Source organism: Echinops telfairi, unplaced genomic scaffold, assembly GCF_000313985.2.
Source record: "Echinops telfairi isolate 266 unplaced genomic scaffold, ASM31398v2 ScPeMD7_7472;HRSCAF=8510, whole genome shotgun sequence".
NCBI classification, from domain to species: Eukaryota; Metazoa; Chordata; class Mammalia; order Afrosoricida; family Tenrecidae; genus Echinops; species Echinops telfairi.
This window is the reverse complement of record NW_022111376.1, coordinates 5287440-5311338: the sequence shown is the minus strand read 5'-3', so window position 1 is coordinate 5311338 and position 23899 is coordinate 5287440. Positions and strand designations below refer to the sequence as shown.

General features: G+C 41.8%; 1 protein-coding gene across 1 annotated transcript in view; it reads left to right on the top strand.

Moving 5' to 3' along the window:
- MTM1 (myotubularin 1) overlaps positions 1-23899 on the top strand; it is a 122212-nt gene that overhangs the window by 38370 nt on the left and 59943 nt on the right. Inside the window, exons 3-6 of the mRNA XM_004715602.2 lie at positions 750-822; positions 2369-2463; positions 15756-15866; positions 20549-20650. Coding sequence (XP_004715659.1) covers positions 750-822; positions 2369-2463; positions 15756-15866; positions 20549-20650 — 381 coding nt within the window. The remainder of the gene's footprint in view (positions 1-749; positions 823-2368; positions 2464-15755; positions 15867-20548; positions 20651-23899) is intronic.

The following is a 23899-nucleotide window of genomic DNA, read 5'->3' as shown; positions in this document are numbered from 1 at the left end:
GATAACAGTTGTATGAGCCCCTAATAAAATGTTTTAAAAATATATAAAAAAAAAAGAAATAAAAACAGTAATTTTCTAAGAAAAAAAAAAAAAGTCCCACTTTTTGGAAAGAATACACGACAAGCTAGGGTATATAGTTTTCTGCTGCCACGTGGCTATTTCGCCAGGATATGAGTTTTATCAGTGGTGTCCCGCTTTACCAAGGTTAAAATCTGGTCACTTTACCTTTAATTCTCACAGATGCCCTAACCTCACATTACAATGATTGTAGTGTGAGCTTGGGAAACTGCCAGAAAAGGAGTGAATGAAAAGCATTCCTGGAGAAAAACAAAAACAAAACCTTTTACCCAAAGAGAAACCTCTGATGCGCCTCCCCTCTCAGAAAGCTGACTTTGAAGCCTGTCGCTGGGCTGTAATCCCCAGGAGCAGCTGGTTCACTTGAAAGATCATCCCTCGCCCCATACCACACACGTATGAGGCTTTGTGGTTAATTGGTGCCTAGCAGAACTCCTGAAGGGAGGGACTAAGGTAGTAGTATTCTTGAAAGGAGTAGAAGTTAATCCATCTAATGAGGGTTGCTGTTTTCTTTGTTTGTTTTTTCTTCGTTTCGGTGGCTTGCATTTTCTCTGCCAATTTCCTGTAATGGTAAATATCTAAACTAAATATCCTTTAAAGATGAGTTGTTGTCGTTGTTTTACTTAATTGGGTTCCAGCTTGCTTCAAGACCCGTCCCACTCATTCCTTTGCAGACTTCTCAAGATGGAATTAATCAGGATCTCAGTGAGGCAGTCCCTCGCCTGCCTGGAGAAACTCGGATCACTGGTAAGCTTCCAGACTTCTAGAAGTCACCCTGAGACAGCTGGGCTCACTGTATTGGGAAGCTTTAAGATAGGGAGAACTCTTGGTGGTAGTTTCTTAAGGAGCTGCTTCAAGAGCACCCTGCTCACCATGAGAGTGGTTTCTCTCTCTCCCTTTGAACCAGACTGGGACTTATTTTGGAGGGACATACAGATTATCTCAGGAAAGTCTGTCACTGGGGCTCTAAATGCTCCTGGCGGAAAACTGTAATCTGTTCATCCCGACTAGATAACGATAAACTTCAAACCTTCCAGATAGATGAGACCATGTCAGTTTAAAATACCTCTCATTTGCCGGATAACAAAAGTTGGTGGTATTGAAGTAACAGTTTAATATGTTGGCTTGTTTTTTTATTGATGATAAATTCATATTAAAAAGAAGGGATCCTCTTTGAAAGGGCCAAATGATTCTGGTTTCAGAATCTAAGCCTCAAAGGCGAACGATACCTACATTTTACATTCAGGGCGGCGCCCTCCTCTCAGATCCCAGTGTATTTGGAGATGATCCAGCTCCCATTGTTTCAGAAAACCTCTAAGCTTATTGACACACAATAAGTTTATATGATCTGACTTATTGAACTCAAATGGCTAAAACCTCGTGCTGATTAGCTGAAGGCCATAGATCTAGTGCCTTTCTGAAGTAGTTAGCCAGGCACCGAGGAACCGCTCTCCCAGGTTCACACGTTTTCTTCATCGTGAAAATGGACCCAGCAAGATGGAGCTATGTCAATTCCTGGATAAGAGCAAAGAGGAAGTCTTTCTTTTCCCCATGTGGCATTTGGGTGCTGTGTGTCGGTGCCAGAACCTCCATCAAGGTAGTGATTAATTGAGCTAGTATGAAGTAGCCTTATTGGGTAGCTGTCCTCTAGCACCTATAGACAAAGCGATTTCAAAATTGAAAAAAAGGAAAGAAACCCCAAACTATAAAAGCCACGAACACAATCAAGAAGATCCTTGGAAGATAAGAAGAAGCCATATTTCTCTTTAAATAGAGTAACCTTCTGATTCTTGGTTAATTGTAACAATGATCTAGAAGCAGGTTTGCTGATGTTCATTTACTAAAAAATATCATGATGCTTGTTTGGACAGAGGTTAGCAAACCTCCAGACCTAGTCCAATGGTTGGTCCATGAAACTGTCCTGAGGGAATAGTCATCCTCTCTCTGTTGAAGTAGCTGAACAGTTACCTTGACAGCCCCCTGAGGGGAGCAGCAGCAATGCTCCCCTTTCCTTCTGCTGGCCAGCTGTTGGCACTGCATTGTGGGCAAGCTCAGCGAAGCCCTGCTAGTGCCAGGACATGACTGACATGTGGCCCCACTAGTTCCCTCCCACTGCCCCAACTTGACTTAGTATGGTAATGTAGAAACATTGCCAGTGCTGGTTCTAAACCTTTGCAGTAACTTTTAAAATTATAGTTATGCTAGCCAAATAGTTTATATTAAATTAGTGCCATTTGTTGTATATTTTGGTATATATTTCCATTATTTTAGGGTACTTTTTTTATCTTAATAGACAAAGAAGTTATTTACATATGTCCTTTCAATGGCCCCATTAAGGGAAGAGTATACATCACAAATTATCGTCTTTATTTAAGAAGTTTGGAAACGGTGAGTAGACTCTAAGCACATAAAGATGACCCTAACTCTTAAAGATCATGCTAAACTGTTGCACTGCTACCTTGCGAGATTGACTGTGGATCAAATTAACCTGGGGAGTAGATCTGCTCAACTCTTATTTTTTGGCTTATGCAAAACTCATTTTACACTAACGTCTGCCTATGTAGAAAGTAGAGTGTATCTTTAAAAGTAAGGCATGATACACACACAGATTGTGGGGCAAGATTGTGTAACTGTAACCACTCGCTGGAAAAGTTGGATAAGTACAAAACTGTGATTCACTATCCAAAACACACAAGAGTCACTGTGGAGCTTAACAAATAATGCAGGTGTCCCAGATAACAAAAGTCAGGAATTTTGAGGTAATGTTTGATTTCATTTTGTCATAATAAATGAGCATAATCGAAACTTCTAGGGCTCTGATCTAGGCACACTTGTATATTTAAAACTTCACAAAGGAGGATGCTAATGTAAATCCCTACTTGAGGACCACTGACCTAGAACTTTCTAAGCATTTGACTACAGAACATTTGCTAGCAGTTGAGAACCAGGATAGTGATGGCCTGGCACCATGCTGCTCTGCATTTCCATCCTATGGTCATGGACTGGCTGCTGCTGCATTTCAGAGAAACGCTACACTTGCTGATGGAACAGTGAACTGGAGAAGAGACGCCCCTAGGGATAGTTGCGTTGGCTGCCATGGAAGCACATATGGTTGACCTGAAGGGGCAGGCATATTTTAATGGGATGGGCTAAGGGGGAATAGGTCCAGGATACATTGGACATGTCATCAGGAAGGATAAATCCCCGTGGATGGGCATTATGCTTGGTGTAGAATGTCAGTAAAAATGAGGAAGACCTTCAACGAGATGGATTGACACAGTGGCTGCAGCAGTGGGCTCAAATATGGTAAGAGTTGTGAGCATGCCACAGGGCGGCAGTGTTTCATGCTGTTGTAAATTGGGTCGCTGTGAGTTGGAACCAGCTTGATAGCACCTAACAGCAACAATAACATAGAAAAATAGTCCACTAGCCTCCTACACACATGAAATGTTGAGATTATTGAGGAAATCTAGCTTTTACCCCACTAGTCCTTCAGGACAGTTCTGATCTAGATGAGTTTTCATCTTTGGATCTCTTGTTGTTCTGTTCATTATTGTGCTCAACTTGTACAACTGCTGTTTCCTATTCCTCCTAGTGCTTTAGCTGTGAGGACTCCTTTTGTAGCCACTCCAGCTTAGGGTAGCACCTCTAGTGCAGTGTTTATAGAGATAAGGATGTAGATCCGACCACAGGGTCCTAAGAGTGGTCCTTTTATTGACATGCATTGATTCAGTGATCTAATTTTCCACAGTGTGAAAGAAGAGTCTGGAGATGATCAGAGCAGTGAGCAAGGTGCCAACCCTTGACAGAGATTGGCAAAAAGTTCAAAATTCATGGCTCAAGGGATGCTTTTTAAGTACCTAGAAAAGAAATAAGCCATTGGGAGTGTTAGCAGGTGCAGTGTCTTGATTCAGTCAAGGCAGAAATCAGACCCTATTGAAGAAGCATGAGTCCAACGATGGCAGTGAAATTAGATGGAGTTGTTAAGGCCTGATGCTAACCAGGAAAGGTGGTTGCTAATGTCTTTATTTGTGGGGCTTGTCCTCTTGGGAATTTTTAATACATTTCAGATGAGCACATAGAAGGTGCACGTGTCCACTGTGTGAAAAACATCAGACTAGCCAATGTGATGGGTGACAGAATTGGGGGTTTGAAATCTCAGTTGGTTAAGATATTGGGCCCAAACCAATCATGCTAAATTTAGCATAGATACATACTTAGAATGTACTTGTCTGAAACATAGATTTCCAAAATTATTTGACCTACTGCCTCCTCAGGAAAGGAAAAAAAATTAGTGTCCCCTGGCAATGAAGAGCTTTAGCACTTCAGCTCATATAGTCCAGGCATCGACTTTTGTGCACACTGTGGTGTGGGAGAAGAACATTGAAAGTACCCTGGACAGTGCTCTTTAGAGGCAAGGATGGCAAGACTTGGTCTTACATATTTTGGACATGTTGTCAGTAGAGACCAGCCCCATACTTGGTGAAGTGGAGGGGCAATGACAAAAGGAAGGGCCTTGACACAGTGGCTGTACCAGTGGGCTCAGGTACAGGAACAATTGTGAGGATGGGGCAGGACCATGTCATGTTTCCTTCTGTTGTCCATAGGGTCGCTAGGGGTTGGAGGCGGTGACTCCATGGCACCTAACACCAGCAACTTTTGCAATACCCCTGAATCATTCTGTAGGAGTCCTGGTGCCTTAGTGGTCACTTATTGGACTGTTAATTACAAGGTCAACCATTCAAAAACAACTCCACAGGAGAAAGATTGTACTCCCATAAAGAGTTACAATCTCAGAAACGCATGGGTTAATTCTACACACAATGAGTTGAAATAGACTGGATGGCAGTGAGTTTGGTTTCTGAGTTCTAGATTGTTCCAGCTCTCCCCTAGAGGATGGTATTGCCCACTTTGGGAAACATTGGGCCAAAGGATGAGAGTCTCAAGTAGAAAGAAAACAGGACCCTTTATGTGAGCCATCAATTGGATGCAGCTGCTCAAAAAGCTAACATAACTGTGATTGACAGATGTATAACATGATGGCCAGGTGTATATCACTTTAGTTGTTACATCTAAAGCATCATGTTTAAATCCAAGTGCCATGTTTTAAGAGGGATATTGACAAACTAGAGCAAGATAACTAACTGGGTTGGTAACTACACCATGATCAGTCCTAGAAATAATGTTGATCTTCAGTCTGAAGATTAAGGAGGGTGGGGCTACTGATAGTGCTCACTCGGAATATTTGAAATGCCTTTCTGTGGAGCAGGGGTTAGACTTCTGCCCTGCTCCCAAGTGCCAAATGGAGACAGATCAGTACAATTCAGCGAGAGATTGTATGCTAGTGTTTGCAAGAAGCATGAGCACTTGGATTACAGAAAATGTTACAGTCCTCCTCACCTTTGGGACTCTCAGCTTGTCACTAAAAATGAAGTGGTGTAATCGACATATAGCCCCTTCCCAGGGTAACAAACAGCAAAGTGGGTGAAGGGAGACGGAGGATGATGTAAGATATGAAAATAATAATCTATAAATTATCAAGGGTTCGTGAGGGAGGAAAGGTGGGGAAGGGAGGGAAAAAATGAGCTGATACCAAGGGCTCAAGTAGAAAGAAAATGCTCTGAAAATGATGATGGCGACATATGTACAAATGTGCTTGAGGGATTGTGATAAGAGCTGTAAGAGCCCTCAGTAAAAGTTTTATAAATAAAAAGAAGGAAACAGAAAGTGAAGTGGTGTGAAGTGTAATCTTGGCTACGGACAGCCAACACAAACTGTAGAAAAGAGGCCAGAAGAAGTATAACCCCGTGGTTCGGAGTTAAGATACCGAGAGAGGAAGGTTGTGCCTGCCTTGTTTCCTTCTTTCTACTTTGCAGAATTTTTCAAAATGCCAAGAATGAGTGTGCATCGCTTTCCGATTTGGGAGAAGGCTTACATGTTTCAGTTCTTTTTTCACACAGCACCCAAGAAGGGGGTGGGTGTAGTGATTGAATGACTGAATAAAATGCCCCTTTGGCTTTTTTTTCCTTTTTCATAGCTATTGTGACAAAGGGGCACAAGATTTAGTGCAAGTATAAAGCATTATATAAAGCAGGCCATTTCGCTGGTGATGCTGACATCTGGACATGTGGTCATCGCAGTGTTCCTTTCCTTGAAGTTCTAAAGAACAAGTAATTGGGCATTCTCTAAAATGGGTGTTTGACAAAGAGCTATCTTCATGCTGGCATTTCGAAGCAGACACCTGTTTGTTCTAAATATGTAAACTGTCTTCAGAGTGATGACAGAGTTATGTTCAGGAATGAGCTGCCCCACGTGGTGGGCGTTAAAGGCAAGTTCCGCAGGAAGTAGAAGGCCAGCTCTGGCTCCTTACACTGCTACTGCAGCTTGGTTTTCCCTGTTCCCGTTGTGAGGTCAGCCCTACTGAGGGCTGCCCTACATGCTGCCTCCCCAGTGGTCTCCTAAGACTGTTGACTCCCTATGACCCACAGAACAAAACCCATTCTTTCTTTCTGTGGCATTAAAAAGTCTTCCGCAATCTGGTCCCAGTTGATTTCTCCAGTATGAACTCCCATCACTTCTCCCCATACATGCCGTCCTCTAACTGTGCAAGGCCCCTTCCCTTCAGTGCCTTCTTTGCCTGCACGTGCTGCTCCTACTGCACTTCCATGACATTTTCCTGACCCTTGCAGAAGCTTCTCTTCACCCTTCAGACCCTACCTCAAAAGCCTTCTCCTTAACATTCAGAGGACATTGGTATAGGGTGGCCGGGGAACGAGTAGCCCTATATAAAATGCCCTCACTTGCTTCCCCCCCCTTCCTGCTCCCCTTTTTTTCTCTTGAGCATTTGTCACTATCTGCTATGTTGTGTATTTCACTACAGTGAACCCTCGTTTATCACGGTTAATCGGCTCTAGACCCTACCATGATAAATGAAATTCCGCGAAGTAGGATTCCTTATTTGTAAATCGAATATTTTCGTAGTTAGAGCATAGAGGACATGAAAAAACACCCTTTAGTCACCATTACACTCGTATTAACCAATTTATTAAACAAAAAAGGGAAAATACAGTAAAACATTTTGGACGTTACAATTATCATTTATTATTTATTATATTATTTATGGCATCTAGTTTACAGTATTACATATTTCACATACAGTATTATTATACATAGTTCTTACAAATACTGTAATCAATAGCCTATGAAATGACTTAAGGGATGTACTCTACAGGTGGATCGCCGTCTTTTTCCTCTGAAGGAGCGGGTGTAGGCAGTGGGTGCTGTTACGCAAAAACCGCGATAGAGTGAAGCCGCGGAAGTCGAAGCGCGAAGTGGCGCGGGTTCACTGTATATATTATAGTTGCTGTCTGTATCTTCCTCAAGAATTGAGACTCCATGAGAACAGAGGTTTTGCCCACTTGTCTGTCTGCTCACTGATGGTCTCTGAACACTTGGCATAGAGCCTGGCACACTGAAGGCACTCAGTCTGTGTGTCTTGAATAAATGAAATCTGTCTTATTTGCTGCTACCTCTGTGGCCTTGCCTAAAGGGTGAGTTCTATTGGTTCTCTGAGTCGAGCTAGCATAGGGACTAGTAGACAGTAGCTGGTCCTTGCATGATTCAGGGAGTGAAATTGGGAGGGGAACAGGTTCCTGTGTTGGTAGTGTTCCTCAGAAGGTAAAGGCCTAGCCAAGCACTGTAGCCCCCGCTCCATTGTGGCATCTTGAATACTAACCATGTTTCCAGAGTTCAGAAATCACATAGGCATTTTGTGGCCTGGAGACTACTGAAGAGTTTAGCTTGGGGTTAGTTTAGTGCTACACCAGGGGCTACCTTAGCATATGAAAACCCTGTATTCTGGTAGACTTTGTGGAAGACTGCTTCCAGATTCTTTTCTAGAAACACTTAAGAAAAGTCTTTCATTGGCATGTAACTAACATACAATTTAATAGCTCAGTCATATTAAGAGTTCTGCAATTATCATCAAAATCAATTTTATAACATTTTCTTCTTTCTCATATTCATTGCTATTAGTTCCCCATTTGCCCATCCCCCACCTCCCTTGACATGCCCCTAAGCAATTATTAATCTACTTACTGCCACTCAAGATTTACTTGTCCTAGATTTCGTATATAAAATGTCTTATAAAACACAAGCAACAAACCAAAAAAATGACAAGACAGAAAAATCTCAATCAAAAGGAAAGCAGAAAATATTAAAAACTTAAACAACCTTAAAATGGGTCAAAGGGGAGATCACAAAAAAATGGGAGATCACATGATAACATGCTACAGTTTAACCTTAATTTGCTATAATCAACTTTAGACTGATCTGTCTGAAAGCAAAGCTACTTAGAGCCCTCAACTGTGGTCAGATGGAATTCATCAGAAGCTTGATCTGTGTGGAGACGCTGCAAATGGATTTTGGGGTGCCACTGCCATTCACGACCTGCAAACAGCATTCAGAATTTTAGCTCCAGTACTGTTCTCTCCTTTGGAATTGGATTTTATTATTTACAATCCTTGGATCACTCAGGGTGGTGTGCTTTTTTCCATGTGGACTTAGTTGATGCCTCACTTAGATGGCTACTTGTTTGAAGACAAGCCTTTATGACCCCGGCCAGATCCTATTCTTTCTGATAGCCAGGCACCATCTAGTCTCTCCACCACACTTTGTTATAGCACCCATATCTTCAGTGATATCTTCATATCATAAGAACTAATTGTTCTTAGATTTGGGTTACGATTAAGTGCAAGCCCAAAATCCAATTATATATCTATAGTTTATATATGTCTCTGGTCCACCTTAGAGACATTTTATGATATGGAACATTATAAATCATCCCCATGTGTCATACAGTAATCTGTTGATAGTATCATTACTCAGTACTCAGTACAGGCATTTCCGTGAGGAAATAAGATGATGAAGCTCCCTCTACCTACACTGTGTTATGATGGTTTAATAATACAGATAGTATTCAACTATAGATGAGTAGACAGTGTGCACATGCCCTTTTGAGTCTGTCTCTCTGATGCTGGGATTCTGAAATGAGCTTTAGATAGGTTGTGTATAATTCCTTTCAAGAGCTGGGCATCAGGCAACTGCCTTGGGTTCCATAATCTCTGTAGTTGACTTCAATGAGAGCCATAAACCTTGGGTACTACATGGAAGGGAGGCAAAGTTTACATTCCATTGAGGATATTTCAAAGCCAGATATCTTATTCCCCAAAGAGAAGGTCCGTCCCTTTCAGTATTAGCATGAACAAATGGAATCCTGAAGGTATGCTGTTAAGTGCTATTGAGTCATGTTTTACTCATAGCAACCTCATGTGACGCCAGAATGCTCTATAGGGTTTCATAGGTTGTCGTCTCCTTGTCCCTTGGAGCCAATAGATAGGTTCTAATTGCCAGCCTTTTGGTTAGCAGACAGATGCTTAACTGTTACACTACTAGGACTCCTTTCCTGTACACAGTCTGGCCCATTCAAAGTCCTTCTGTTGAATGGATTCAGTAATCTTTGCATTTTAAAAAGGATAAAACACCAAGGAAAAACCCTGCCATCGAGTTGATGCTGACTCACAGTGACCCTATAAGACAGGGTAGAACTGCCCCTGTGAGTTTCCAAGACTCTTTACAGGAGTAGAAAGTCCTGTCTTTCTCCTCAGGAGCCACTGGTGGTTTTGAACTGCCGACCTTGTAGTTAGAAGCCCAGTGTGTAACCTCTGTGCCTCCATGGCTCCTGCTGAAACACTACTTATGCTATAATAATAATTAAAAAAACATCCTAGTATGTCCATAAATAGAAACATAGTAGGATCAGATCTCTGTTGTGTTTTTAAACTTCCCAACTTCAATCATACTAGTGCTGCAAAGCAATTGCTGTCTTAAGGTTAAAGCAATCCTGCTAATGCCCATAGGTCTTTTTGCCCCATTTCCTCTATTCCATTATCCATTTACCAATCCTCAAATCTGGGTAAAGTCTACTGTCTGTGGGTGCCTGAGCACTGGCGGTAACCAAGAAAGTCATGTTAGGGGTTGAATTCATTGGTTTGTTCCACAAGTTCCGACTTAATCAGGCCTCGTAAAAGAGCTCATCGCTGCTCTGGCAAATCTTTTAATCTCAGATTGACTTCGCATAATCGCTCTCACCACAACAGTGACCAGCCTTGGCTCTTGCTCTGTTACAAAGTTAAAATCCTTTAGCTCCCCTAATTCCCCTCCCCTAACCCACATCAGTCTGCGCCCCTCTTCCTTCCTTCCTATCATAGATGAAAGAACTAGATGGTACTTTTCTCAAGGCAGTCCCTCCACTTGGTCTTTCTGTCTAGAGCAGCGGTTCTCAACCTGTGGTCATAACCCCTTTGGGAGTCGAATGACCCTTTCACAGGGGCCACCCGATTCATAACAGTAGCAAAATTACAGTTAAGAAGTAGCAACAAAAATAATTTTATGGTTTGGGCGGCGGGTCACCACAATATGAGGAACTGTATGAAAGGGTCGTGGCATTAGGAAGGTTGAAAACCACTGATTTAGAGCCTTTTATATCTTCTGGAAGCCTAATGTCCTGTGGATTGTTCTCCATCTTCCATTTTCTTTGGCTCTCTCAACCGCCCCCCTCCCCTCAACCCTTCAGATCATCTCAAATCTTCTTCCTGCTAACAGTACCTTCATGCATCCCTGCTACTCCCTGATGCTACTTCTCGCTTTCTTCCCCTTCTCTGTTGAACTTCTTTAAAAATTAGTCCACACATGCTGCTTCCCCTTCCGGATTCTTGCCTCCTTAACTTCTTGTGGCCTGGCTTCTGTTCCCTTTTGCAAGTGCTCTTCCCCAAGTCAATTCCATTGGCCTTGGTTGAGTCCTCGGTTTTTCAATGTCTCCACAGCATTTGATCTTGCTGCAACCTCTTCCTTCTTTGTCATTTGACCAGGCATTCCTGACTCTTCTCCCACTTCCTGCCTTGTGCCTTCTCTACAGTTCATTGCTTTTGTAAATCTTCCTATATATTCTTCCAGAGGTTCATCCTCACCTTCCACCTCCTTCCCCATTGTCAGTTGCTTTCCAGATCTCTAGCCCCAGTCCCAATCTTTCCTTCTTTTTTTTCTTTAACATACTTCCAAGCAAGTATATTATCTTTAGCATGGTAATATATGTGTGACAAAACATTTGCCATTTTAAGTATACCATCCAGTTATATTAATACCATTCACTGTGTTACGTAAACATTACCACTATCCATTTTCTCCCTATCCAGAAACTCAGTGCTCCTTAGGTAATAATTCCCCATTTCCCAAGCCGCTCCCCCAAAGTTTAAACTGTCTGTCTGTGCATTTGTGTATTCCAAGTATTTCACACAGTAACATCATACAATAGTTTTATTTTGTGATTGGCTTCTCTCACTGAACACAATGTGTTTTCAGGTTTCATTTCTGTGTGGTGAACCTCAAAACTTCATTTCTCTTAATGGAGACATAATGCCCTGTTGTATGTACCACATTTTGTTTCTCCATCTGTTGATTGCCATTTGGGTTGTTCACACTGTGTGGCTACTGCAAACAGTGCTGCGATGAATGTGGGCATACAAGTAGCTCTTTGCATTCCTGGGTTTTGGTATATACCTAGCAGTGGACTTGCTGGGCAAGTATTGTATTGATTATTTGAGATCCCTTGGACACCTGTAGCAGGTGTGAAGCGATGATTGTGAGCACATCAGGTACAGTGTCTCACCTATAAAGCTGATTGTTCTCATGGAGTCAATAGATATTAATCAAAATAATGACACCAATAGATTGAAAAGCAAGCTGAGTTAAGTATTGTGTGGACTTAGTATAGGAGGGCAGTACTTTGAGGAACCTGGAGAAATATGCTGAAGAAATAGTGAGCTGTGGTCAAGAGATAGAATAGGGGTTATTGCGATAGAGAGGAGGGGCTGGGGGGCCAGAGAAAGAGCAAGTGAAAGGCTTTTGGTTCCAGTGTGATCAGAGCATTGGGGAAGTCTGGTGAGGGGTAACGCAGGAGAGGTAGGTGGTGGCTAGATGGCATAGGTCTCATTGAACTTGTTAAGGACTTAGGGTTTGAGAGTTCAGGGACGTGAGGCTTTCAACGTGGCATAGCAGAGGTTTCAGAATGATAGCTCTGTGTTTATAAAAGATCATTGTGACTAGTGGGGAGGAAAAATTATAGGGGAGCAGATGTGAGCACCAAGAGACCACTTAGGTTGTTGGCTTGGTTCAGAGAAGTTGCTGGTAGACATGGAAAGGGTGATAGATTGGAGACTGATTTGAGAAGTGGACCTGAGAGATTGGACTAAGGATACTTTTGATCTTAATCCAGAGAGTGACTCATAGGTTTCTAGCTTTTGTAACTGGGAGGGTGGAGTACCAGCCACCATGATTTTAAAAAAATCCTTGAGGAAAGATAATAGTTTGGAGAGAGAAGAAGGCATGGTTATTTCTGGACATCTTGAGTTTGAGGTGCTTTTGGAACTTCTTCAAGTTCTGTGTTTCAACTACTTCCAGAATATCTGTATGTGGTTAATGCATCATAACCTTAAACTCAGTAAGTCTAAAATTGACAGTGCTCTCTCTCTCCAAAACCCCATCCTGTGTGTCTTGCATCTCTTGGTGGGACCATCCTAATCCTAGCTACCTGATCCTGAATTGGAGTCATTGCTGACTCTAACCAGTTGCTCGACAGACTCTTAGACCTTCTTCTTTGCTTCCTGCCTCAGTTACTCTCCTGTTTTGGGTCCTCATAAACTCGCCCTTGCACCAAAGCGTTCGCCTCTGTGATTACTGTGTGTGGCCCCTCCTATTAAATCCACACTGCTCAATATTTTAGACGGATCCTCATGCAATGCCTTTCTGGTCACGCCCTTTCTTTTCTTAGACTGCCTTCCACAGGCTCCAGCCTCCCCAATCCTACTCTTCAGGTAGTTCCCCAGACACACCATTTTTTAACAGTTTTGACACATAATTCGCATACTGCACAATTTAGTAATTCAGTCTTATTAAAAGGAGTTGTCCAATCATCACCACAATCAATTTTAGACCATTTTCTTATTTTCTAATGTCTTGTAATCATTGTTATGAAATCCCCATTTCCCCCTAACTTCCTTGCTAGACCCCCAAGAAACCATTAATCTAGGATCTGTCTCTATAGATTTATCTCTCCTAGATTTCAGAGACAGAATAAATACGAAAAACAAAACCAAGCAAACCAACCCAAACCCAAACTCTAGCAACAAGAAAATAAAGCAGAAAACCTCAATAAAAAAGAAAGCAGAAAGTATTAAAAACTAGAACAAATTTAAAGGGAGTCAAAAGGGGATCAAATGGTAAGGTAGACACCCTATTTTATTTTATTATTTATTTATTTTTAATCATTTTATTGGGGACTCTTACAACTCTAATAATAGTCCATACATCAATTGTATTAGGTACATTTGTACATATGTTGCCATCATTTCCAAAACATTTTCTTTCTACTTGACTTCATGTATAGGTTTATGTAACTGGCACCAATAATCTGTCATCTCAAGCATTCCCTCATAATCATTCACTCACTGCCATTGAGTCAATATATTCTTAGGACCAGTCTTTGTCTTATATTTTTATTTGTGTTAAATAAATACACAGAAACATACATTAGGGTGCCTCAAAAGTTCTTGGTAAATTGAATTAAAAGAACATGAACTGTTTCCCTCAAAATGGATGTCTCAACCTGGCCTGATTTTCACTGCCAACAGAGTAACAACTACACACCAGGGTACAACTTTGGGTAAACTTTAGCCATTTCTACCTTTATAGATTTGATGCTGACTCACAGCAACCCTGTAGGACAAGCTAGCACTGCCCCTATGGGTTTCCATGACTACAACTCTCCGGTAGTAGAAAACTGGATCTTTATCCCTCAGAGTGGCTCTTGGTTTCAAACTGCTGACCTTGTGGCTTCTAGAAGCCCAACACATAACTACTATGCTACCTGCCCCCCTATAGCCATACCCTCCATCTTCACAGCCCCTGGCAGCCATTTCCCTGCCCCCCATCTCTCCAATTTTGTCACTTTCAGATAAATGAAATCATACTGTATGTGACCTTTTGAGATTGGCTTTTTTCACTTCACTATGATGTCCTTACAATTCATCCAAGTTGCTGTGTGTGTCAGTAGTTAGTCTAGGCTACCATCATCTTCCAGCTTTGTGAATTTCTAGACAAACCAGGAACTAAATTCCTATTTTTTGTATCATATCTTAAGAAGAAGCATTTAAAGTAAGAGAAAACAACCAACTTTTTTTTATCCTTCCCAAGGGAAATTTTTGAAGAATACAAATTCAAGCAATGGCTTTTTCCTTTTTATTGTCAAAACCCAAATTTGGTGTCAAAAATATGTGACCTTTCTGTCTTCCTTCAGCTGAATGTATATTTTACATTATTGCAGTCACGGGTATTGTGGATGCTGCTTTTTTCCCAGTTAAGTTGACTTTTCCATGTGCCATAATTATTGAGATAGCTGCATGCCTCTTCCATTTTGTTTGCTGACTCTCATTTTCTCTACCCTGATGTCCGCCTCCAGCGCCTTTAAGCAGTTTATGCACATTGCTTTTCTCCTTATGTTGAGTGATAGTCAAGATAAATACTAGGCAGTGAAATAATTTGGTCAAAGAAAAGGAACATTTAGATGTGTGTCATCAGACCTTAACTTGAATATCAGCACTGCTCCATATTCACTATCCAAGATACTGGAAAGTGTTACAATTTCGGATGCCACATTGGAAAGTAGATTTTCTTATGTCTTAGATAAAATGAGACAGTGTATGTCAAGCCCCCTCCCTATTGTAGGGCCAGGCACAGAAGAGGGATTCTGTTGTGATAGGCTTGATGTGATGATTGCTGTATGACTCCATGCATGGCTCTATCCTGCTAGCATTCGATGGATCAGCTACCCCCCACATTGAAAAGTGCTGCTCTATGTCAAGGATCATGTGCTTTGGGAAATGAACCGACGACAGAAACAGGAGCTCCTTCCAGATGCAGGTTTCTCATTTAATACAGGCATGTAAATGCATGGCTGAAAAACCAAAATGAAGCCAGTGGTGTAGCAACAGCCCATGTCCAGCCATGGGACTGCGGAAGAGGAAGTGGCCTGAGCAAAGTGGGAAGCAAGGCTTCCTCAGCAGTGAGCCCTGCTGAACCAGACCCTCAGCAATGGGGAGAATTTAGGGAGATGGAAAAAGATAGATTGTCCCAAGGCAGGTGAACGCATTGGACAAAGCACACAGGCCTGAGTGTCGACAAGATGTTGGAAAGAAGACTCAGTGGTGTTCAGTGTTGTCACACTGGTTGCCATGGAAGAGAAGTCTGCAGAGACCCATTGTCATGGGGGCCCTGGAATTTTGTAGCCTGGTGTGTAGTTGTTACTCTGTTGGCATTGAAAATCAGGCCATGTTGAGACATCCATTTTGATTGCACAGTTGGCTCCCTTAATGCTTTCTCTTTCACGTGTGATCTAGGTCACGTGTTCATTCACAAAGGGCCAACGTGAAAATTGCCCTGAAAGCATGTGGTGGTAGTGGTAGAGTAGTATTTTTAGATATGTTTTTGATGTAACTGTATCAAATATATTTGTTTGTATATATTTAATACCTTCAACATTACTTACTTTGTCTTTTTGTCCATTACAGGATTCTGCTCTAATACTTGATGTTCCTCTGGGTGTGATCTCAAGAATTGAGAAAATGGGAGGCGCGACAAGTAGAGGAGAAAATTCCTATGGTCTAGATATTACTTGTAAAGTAAGAGACTCAATGCTTTCTTACTCAAAGAAAAAGGCACATGAGTGTTGAATGATAGTAGAAAGTCTACATGGGTTTCAAAAGAGATCATAAAGTCCCTTGTCCATCTTAGATGCTGGAAATAGCTCTTCAAACTTTTATTCGTGCTCGAGCTTTCCAAAATGGTTGAGGCAGAGAAGACCATGTTTCCCAGAAAGTCAGAGATTTGTGGAGGTGGACATGACCAGAAGCAATGGTGGTGGTGGGAAATGCATGACAGGATAGTTCAGCCATGTGCTCAAAGATGAGGTAGGGCGAGCAAGCCTGTCTTCTGTGAAACATGAAGGCTAAGTCCAAGAGAACATTTCCGTTGTAAACAGCATCAAGAGATAATGTTACAGATTATATTTACCAGACGCCACAGAAACAAAGTAAGTTCCTCATTGAGCTGGGTGATTCAAGCCCCATTCTGCCAAAATGGAAGGTGGGGCTCGACAACTGGGCTTTCCCTTGTTTCTCTCTGGGAAAGGAAGCCACAGGACATGAAGGAACCTACTCCTTCCTGCATGGTTTCTCCATTCTCCTTATTTTAAAAAAGGTGATAAAACATTGTCTTTTTTATTAAGATGACTTATTTGCTGTATTCCACTTACACTCTTGGTTCCTTTTAATTTTCTACTAAAATGTGTGTTATTATCTGAAAGTAAATTTTTCTACTCCGTGGTGTGTAAGAGAAACCTTCCTTTGATATTTTACAACCTGCAAAACAGAATGGCCGAGGGGAGTAGTTCCCATGAAATGGATCTGCTGATGTTACTCAGTATGAGGAGTCAAGTTCAGTTGTTCAGCTTAGAAACACTTTATAGATAAAACATTTTTCAACTTTTGAGTTCTTTCTGAAGTCTGTTCCTGGTGTCCCTTGATAAGGAAGTCCCCACTTTATGAAAGGAAGGAGGAGTCCAAGAGTCCTGCCCCTTTGTGAACAGCTCATGTCCTCAGCTCCAACCTTTGTAACTTTTCCCTAGATAATTTTAAAAGGCAGTGGCCTAAAATTTTGTTTCAGGATGATGAGTGACACAGATTTGTTGATAGCCAAGTGTATAGTAGTAACTAGTTTGTTTATAATAGTAACTTTTATTGATGATCTGTCAGTCCAGATACCACCCAGGGGTAGTGGGGCCCCCATCTTATGAGTAGGGAGCCTGAAGATCAGAAGAACTCTGTACATTAGTTAAGGCCACACGAGAAATGGCAAACTTGAGATCCAGTGAGGTAATCGTTTTGTAAACAGTAGAATGAGCCTTCTGACAAGGTCCCTGCCTACTAGCTATTGACTCTCAGAAGCCTACAGTTTGTAGGATAATGTTCAACTCTGGAAAGAGCTGGGAGGGACTTTGGGAGGTCATCTGTTACAGTGATGTCAAGCTGAGCTAGGCACCAAGAGGACCTTGGAAACTATACAATGTAGATCTTTGGGTTCTGTACCAAACCCAACTATGAGATAGGCCCTGAAGGTTTGGACCCACAGGTATGGGACTTTAAAGCATCTGTGATGACTGAACCATTCATCTAGTTGTCAAACATTCTGTAAAGGGCCCCATAAGCAGTCTATTAGGCTTGATGGGTTCCATTGGAACTCTTTCACATACTCCTCTTTGTGGTGATGGTGGTGGTGGTCTTTCTATAATCCTTTAAAACTTGAAAACACATTCTTAGCTCAAGGGCCATAGAAAAGCTCACCTACAAGAGATTAAGTCCTTCATACTCCACATGGGAAAGGAAGCCTTGGCAAAATGAAATTACTTGTCTGGGATTACCCAGGGAGTCAATGGAAGAGTCTGAGTTAGGGCCTAAGTCTCTTTTCCCTAGTTTCATGCACTTTGATTTTTAAAAAAAACAAACACAACTCTGTTTATGTTAGTATTATGAATACAATAGCATGTTTGATCTTGGCTTCATAAAAGATTACGACTAATCCATCCTGGCATGGACCAAAGGGTTATTTTATTATTAAACTTGAGTTGCAATTCCCCATTACTTCCCACCTTAATTTTTCTGTTTCTGTTTTGATGTATAAGCTACCTTACCTACAATCCCAGCTACTGTCTACCCTTTGGGGTATATATATATATATATGGAGATTCCCTTATTAAAATTATTTTGTATTGTAAATATATATATCACAACTTTGCCAAATTAACATTTTTTGCATGTACAAATTAGTGACATTGGTTATGTGAAGCATGTTGTGCAACCATCAGCAATATCTGTTGCCTTATTTCTATTACTGTAAAATGGGGATTTTTCTTTTAAGGAAGGTTTTTATCTGTGGCATTAAAGGGCCCCTGACATGTAGGGTTGTAGTAAAGTAAGTACCCGAGCAAAATGAATGTGCTAGTTTCATGATTCTGAAGTATTTCCTATAATTTGTAAAAATTCTATTGCCTGCATTACAATTGGGAAAAACGTAGTAAAATATTGATTCCCTCCCCCAAATGAATAAGACAAAGCACATTCCTACCCTTTAACTAAAGGTTTCTGAACAAATCAAAGGGTAGTTGAATGGGCTGAGGGTCTACGGATAGGCTCTTTCCCAGGCATACTTCCTGGTGGTTTAACCTCAGAAATCTCAGGTGGAACTTACTGCTTAGTATGTACTCTTATTTCCGGTAAAGATTTGGTAATCTGTTGCCTGTGAGTCATTTGGCTTTTCTACTTCAAATTTCTTAGCGGAAAGATGGACTACTCATTCCTTCTCCCTTTTAATTAGGTCTGAATTGGATGGCAAAAAACAGTTGCTTTGAATTATTTCTGCCTTGGCGCACTGAAAGTAGTTGTTAGAATTACTGATGGAGCAAAATAAATATGTATTGAAAAATGACCTCATTTATGACCGAGTTGCTAGGAGAATGATGTTCCAGAGTTATCCGTTGACGCATGACTATTAGGCAGAAAGTTCCTCACAGGTCCGTGATCTCAGAGGGCTCTTGGCTAATAAAGTCCTATACTTTCTAGCTGCTGAGTAACCGGGCTTATTAAAGACAGCATTTCATCGGAACACCTTTTTTCTTCTATTCGATGATTGCTCTGCATCATGGGCCAACAACGAATATTTCTGATTTCTGCAGGTAAATTTTGGTAAACCACTTTAAAGAGGATGTATCCGTTGTTGGACTTCTTCTGTTCTTTTCAAAATGAAAGCACAAAATTCTAGAGCTGGGAAGGACCAGGAGTCACCATGTGTAGCAGTTGGCATTTAAAGGAGCCTCTTTAGTGCAGAAGGAGCCCTGGTGCAGCGTGGCTGCTAACTGAAAGACACCGGGTTTGAACCAGCCAGCCAGCAGCTGTGTAGGAGAAAACTGTGACAGGTCCACTTCTGTACAGTCTCCACCTTAGGGCACCCGATGGGCCACTTCTGCACTGTTGCTGGGAGTTGATATCGATGGCATGGCCAGTAGTATTTTATTGGCTTCAGTTTCAAGAAAGGTGTTTAACCTTGAGTTTACCAAAGATGTATGTACTTGAAGCTACTTTTTAAATCTGTTTGGGGTCCTTAAATTTTAGATCCTGGAAGCAGTCATTCCGAGAGGTACCTTATGTGCTCTATATAGAAAGTAAAACTATATCACTTCAATGGTGCAGCCACTGTAAAACCAAACAAAAACAACAACAACAAAACCAGTGTGCAAGTTTCTCAGAAAGTTAAACAGAATGGCCATCTGACCCAGCAATACTGTCCTAGGTACACACCCAGAAGGCTTGACCACAGGGCCTCAAGCGGGGTTCGCTGTAGCACTGTTGACAGTAGGCAAAAGGTAGAAACAGGCCAAATGTCCATCAACAGATGCCTACTGCCTTCCCAACACTTGGGCCCTCCTTTCAATGAAGCACTACTCTGTTCTCAGGGCCAATGAAGTCCTGATCCGTGCTCTCACATGGATGAGCCTGGAAAACGGGATGCTGAGGGAACCAAGCCAACCATCAAAAGACAAATACTGTATGATCCCATGTCTTTGAAATATTCCAAGTTAGCTAATACACAGAGACCAAGTTTATCGGTGGGTACCAGGAGTGGGAGAACGAAGGCAGGGGGAGTTGCTGCTACTGTGAAGGCTAATGGATCTTTGGAAACTGGGTAATGGTGAGGGTTGCACAATATAATGAACATAATGCCCTGAAGTGCATGCGCAGGTCAAAAAGGTTGGGATGGTGCATGCTTTCATTTTGATAGCTTTACCAGAATACATTTAAAATACATGCTTTAGAAGACTTGCATAAGAGTGTACAATGCCACTCCTTTTCTACTTTTCAAAATGATACTCGAAAGCAAAGGCCTGAGAGGAGAGGGAGAGAGCGTGTGGATTTTAATGGTAGGTTTGCAATCAAATGCCCCCAAAGCCAGGTAAAGAAGGTAGACACTTGAGAGCAGGTGCGAGGCAAGGTTAGTGCACTCTTCTTGTGGAGTGCATTTTAGCTCTGTCCTCTGTTTACCTCTCGTTGCTTTGTCCTGGCTTTACATTTATGCCTACAACGGGACTATTTTTCAGATGTTCTTGAGTCAGACATTTGAAATGTTAGGGCAAACAAAGGTTTTTCTTGGGTAGACTAGATCGGTTGCCCTTTCAGGTAAGTGGAAGAGGTTTTTGCTCCTGAACATGACTGCATTTGCAGACTGAATTGTCCCAATTCTCCTTTGCCCGCAGGACATGAGAAACCTGAGGTTCGCCTTGAAACAGGAAGGCCACAGCCGAAGAGACATGTTTGAGATCCTCACCAAATACGCATTTCCCCTGGCACACAGTCTGGTAAACTTCGGGGCTCTCCTCAGCATGGGTTGTGCATGGGGCCCGTCGCTGGGTTTTCTCCCCTCTGCTGGTCTGGGTCACACAGATGGCTGCACCTCAGTGCTTGCAGGACTGATCAGAGCCTGGTGTGTGCCCCAAAGCGTCACTTAGAGAAGTGTGGGCTCTGTCACCCAGGCGCGCTCTCCGCCAGGGCCAGCCCTCTTTTAAGAAGGCAGCAGTAGTGAGGCAGAGTGGTCAGCCCTGGACCATCATGCCCTAGACTCCAGTGCTGCCAATGTGGCAACTCACATGTGATGCATGTCAGGATTTTCTGGCTTCGTTGGAAATAGGAAGAAATCATATGAGCTTAAATGCCATGTAGGCGAAGGTGCTTTTCAAATGCAGATGTGTATGAGAGATAGGTCTTGCAGAGAGTATCTGAATAGGGTGAGTTTATCTCTTAAAAGCTAACATTTCAAATATAATTTGGTAGTATTTAGTATAGATTGGGCAGGATACATTTATTATGCATTGAAGTAGTTACAGTATGATGGAGTCTAGAAAGTGTGTTGTGCACATAAACCTTGGCCTTCCTATTTATTATACTGTTGGATTAGTCTTCCTTTATTATTATTTTAGCCATGTGACTAAAATAAATCTTTCCAGAACTCTTGCTCTTAAAATTGGTTTTCTTCATACTTAGTCTCAGGCTTGGCCACCTTTCATTCTGTCCTGCTCTGCTTCTGTCTTCTCACTGCCCCACTCCCTCCCCCCCAATCTTTTGCCACTGCCTCCAGTTGACACTAAACAAACAGAGCCACACACAGAGACCCACATTCTGTAAGATAAATGCTTGGGGTAGGTGTGCTGCCAGCCAAACTGAAGGTGATGAAGGACATCATTAAGCAGAAGACCTGCTTTATATTACAGCTCTTCTCCCTGTAGCTGGCCAGCTCTTCTCATTTTGGTTTGGGTTTTTTTTTTTTTTTCATTTCTTTTTTTGCAATAAAAGGTTATGGTTTATTTTTTTTTAGTGAAACAAGTTCTCTCCCTCATATTTTACTAGCAGTTGTTTCAGTCAAAGGAAATTCATGATTGATGGCCAATTACCCAAAGCCTAGTAGGTCTAGAAATATTTATACCAAAAAAATTAAAAGCCAGCCTCTCTGCCATCAAGTTGATTCCAACTCTGGGCTCTATAAGACCGAGGAGAACTGCCCCTGGGGGTTTCTGAGATTTTAAATCTCTGTAGGAGCAGACAGCCTCAACTTGGTCTCATAGAGAGGCTAGGGGGTGTGAACTGCTTCCTTTGAGGTTGGCAGCGCAACACATAACCCGCTGCAGCACCAGGGCGCTTCTGAAGTGCTTATGTACCCAAAGCAAACTCCCTGCCATCAAGTCCATTCTGACTGACCCATGGGTTTCCGAGACCGTAGTTCTTAGGGGCCTCATCTTTTTGTTCCCGAGGAGCAACTGGTGATTTCAAACCACTGATCTTTTTGTAGTTAGCAGCCCAATGCGTGCCCACTACACTACTAAGACTCCTTCCAAGTACTTATAGGGTGGTTACAATTTAAAATGTAGTGCTTGGTATAATATACAGTTAAAATCGACATTTTGTATGTAAGGCACACACATACATGAATATATACAGTTGTACTCCCATAGTATAGTTAGAATATATTTTCAAACTTCTTAGTTTTAGTGAAATATGTGACTTAAATATGTTTTTATATTAAACGTTTTTTAGCTGTTAGGATGAGAAGATTTCCATGAAAAGGCATCTTCTAAATTATCATGAAAGCAAGAATTCAAATGTAATTTACAACAGTTCATTTAGAGTTTTGTCTTGGGTTTTGAAGCTCTGCCTTAAATGAGCAGAAATTAAAGACTGACTCACACAGCAGGTTTGAAGAAGTGGTGGTGACAGACTGGTTATGCGTTTGGCTTTCTACTGCTGCAAAAAAATTTACAGTCTTGGAAACCCAAAAGAGGCAGTACTATCCTGTTCTAAAGGGTCGCTGTGAGTCGGAATCGACTTGATGGCAGTGAGAGTTCAGTTATAAGATCTAGGTCCATCAGCCATCCCCTTCCTCTGGCATTAGCTATCTGTCCTGCAGTTTATTCACAACTGACTGTTAGGTGTGAAGTCAGATTTCGCCTTAAGTACAGTTCCATTATTCATATCAGTGCCAACCTTCTAGAAAGAATAGCCTGTCTTCATCTTCAGTTGATTTAGCCTTCCAGCCCACTCTGGTATCCAGGTTTATTGAAGCTACCTCCTTGGAGCTCATGACCTTACTGTCCAAAGCTAATGACTCATTTTAATCTTCTTATCATTCAATTGTTCCCTAAACCAAAAAAAAAAAAAAATAACTCACTGCCAGCAAGTCGATGCAGACCCATAGTGACCTGATAGGACAGGGTAGAATTGTGCTTGTGGTTCTCCAAAACTGTAAATGTTTATGGAATTAGAAAGCCCCATCTTTCTCTCAGTCGCTCCCTAGCATTCAACAATTGTAATTTCCCTCTTCTTCAAAGTCTTCCAACTTGACTTCTGCGTTACTGCACTATCTCAATTCTTTCTTTTCAGTCGCCCTTGCCTCTGTCTTTCCCAGAAAAAGAAGCTTCTTAGCAATTCTCTGCTTGCAGCCATCTTCTTATGTTATTCCCTTCCCCATGGTGATTTCAGCCAGTGGCTGAAGCTATTCCTAGTGGTGCTTTGGTTACTTGCTCAGCTGCTAATAGAAAGGTGGGCAGTTAGAGCCACTAGCTGCTCTGCAGAAGAAAGATGAGACAGTCTGCTTCCATAAAGATTACAGCATCCGAATCATCCCAAAAGCAGTAGGTTTTCTGTGTAAATGTCTTCTAAATCCAGCCTTGGCATTGTTGCTCATGCCTGAAAACTTAAAGTCAACTTTTTCTTACTCTCCCACCTTGCCTTCCTTAGCTATGTCACTTCTAAATCTTGTCAGTTCTACTTTCTAGTTGTTGCTAGAAGGTCATCAAGTAGATTCTTACTTGTAACGAGTAAGTGCATAGATAGAACAGAATGAAGAACTGCCATCCTCACAATTGTTATGTTTCAATGCATTGTTGTAGCCACTGTGTCGATCCATCTCTGCGGGTCTTCCTCCGCTTTACTAAGTATGATGTACTTCTCCAGGAACTGACCTCTCCAATAACATGTCCAAAGAAATTGAGACAAAGTCTTACCATCCTCACTTCTTTTTTTTTTTTTAAACATTGTATTAGGGGCTCATACAACTG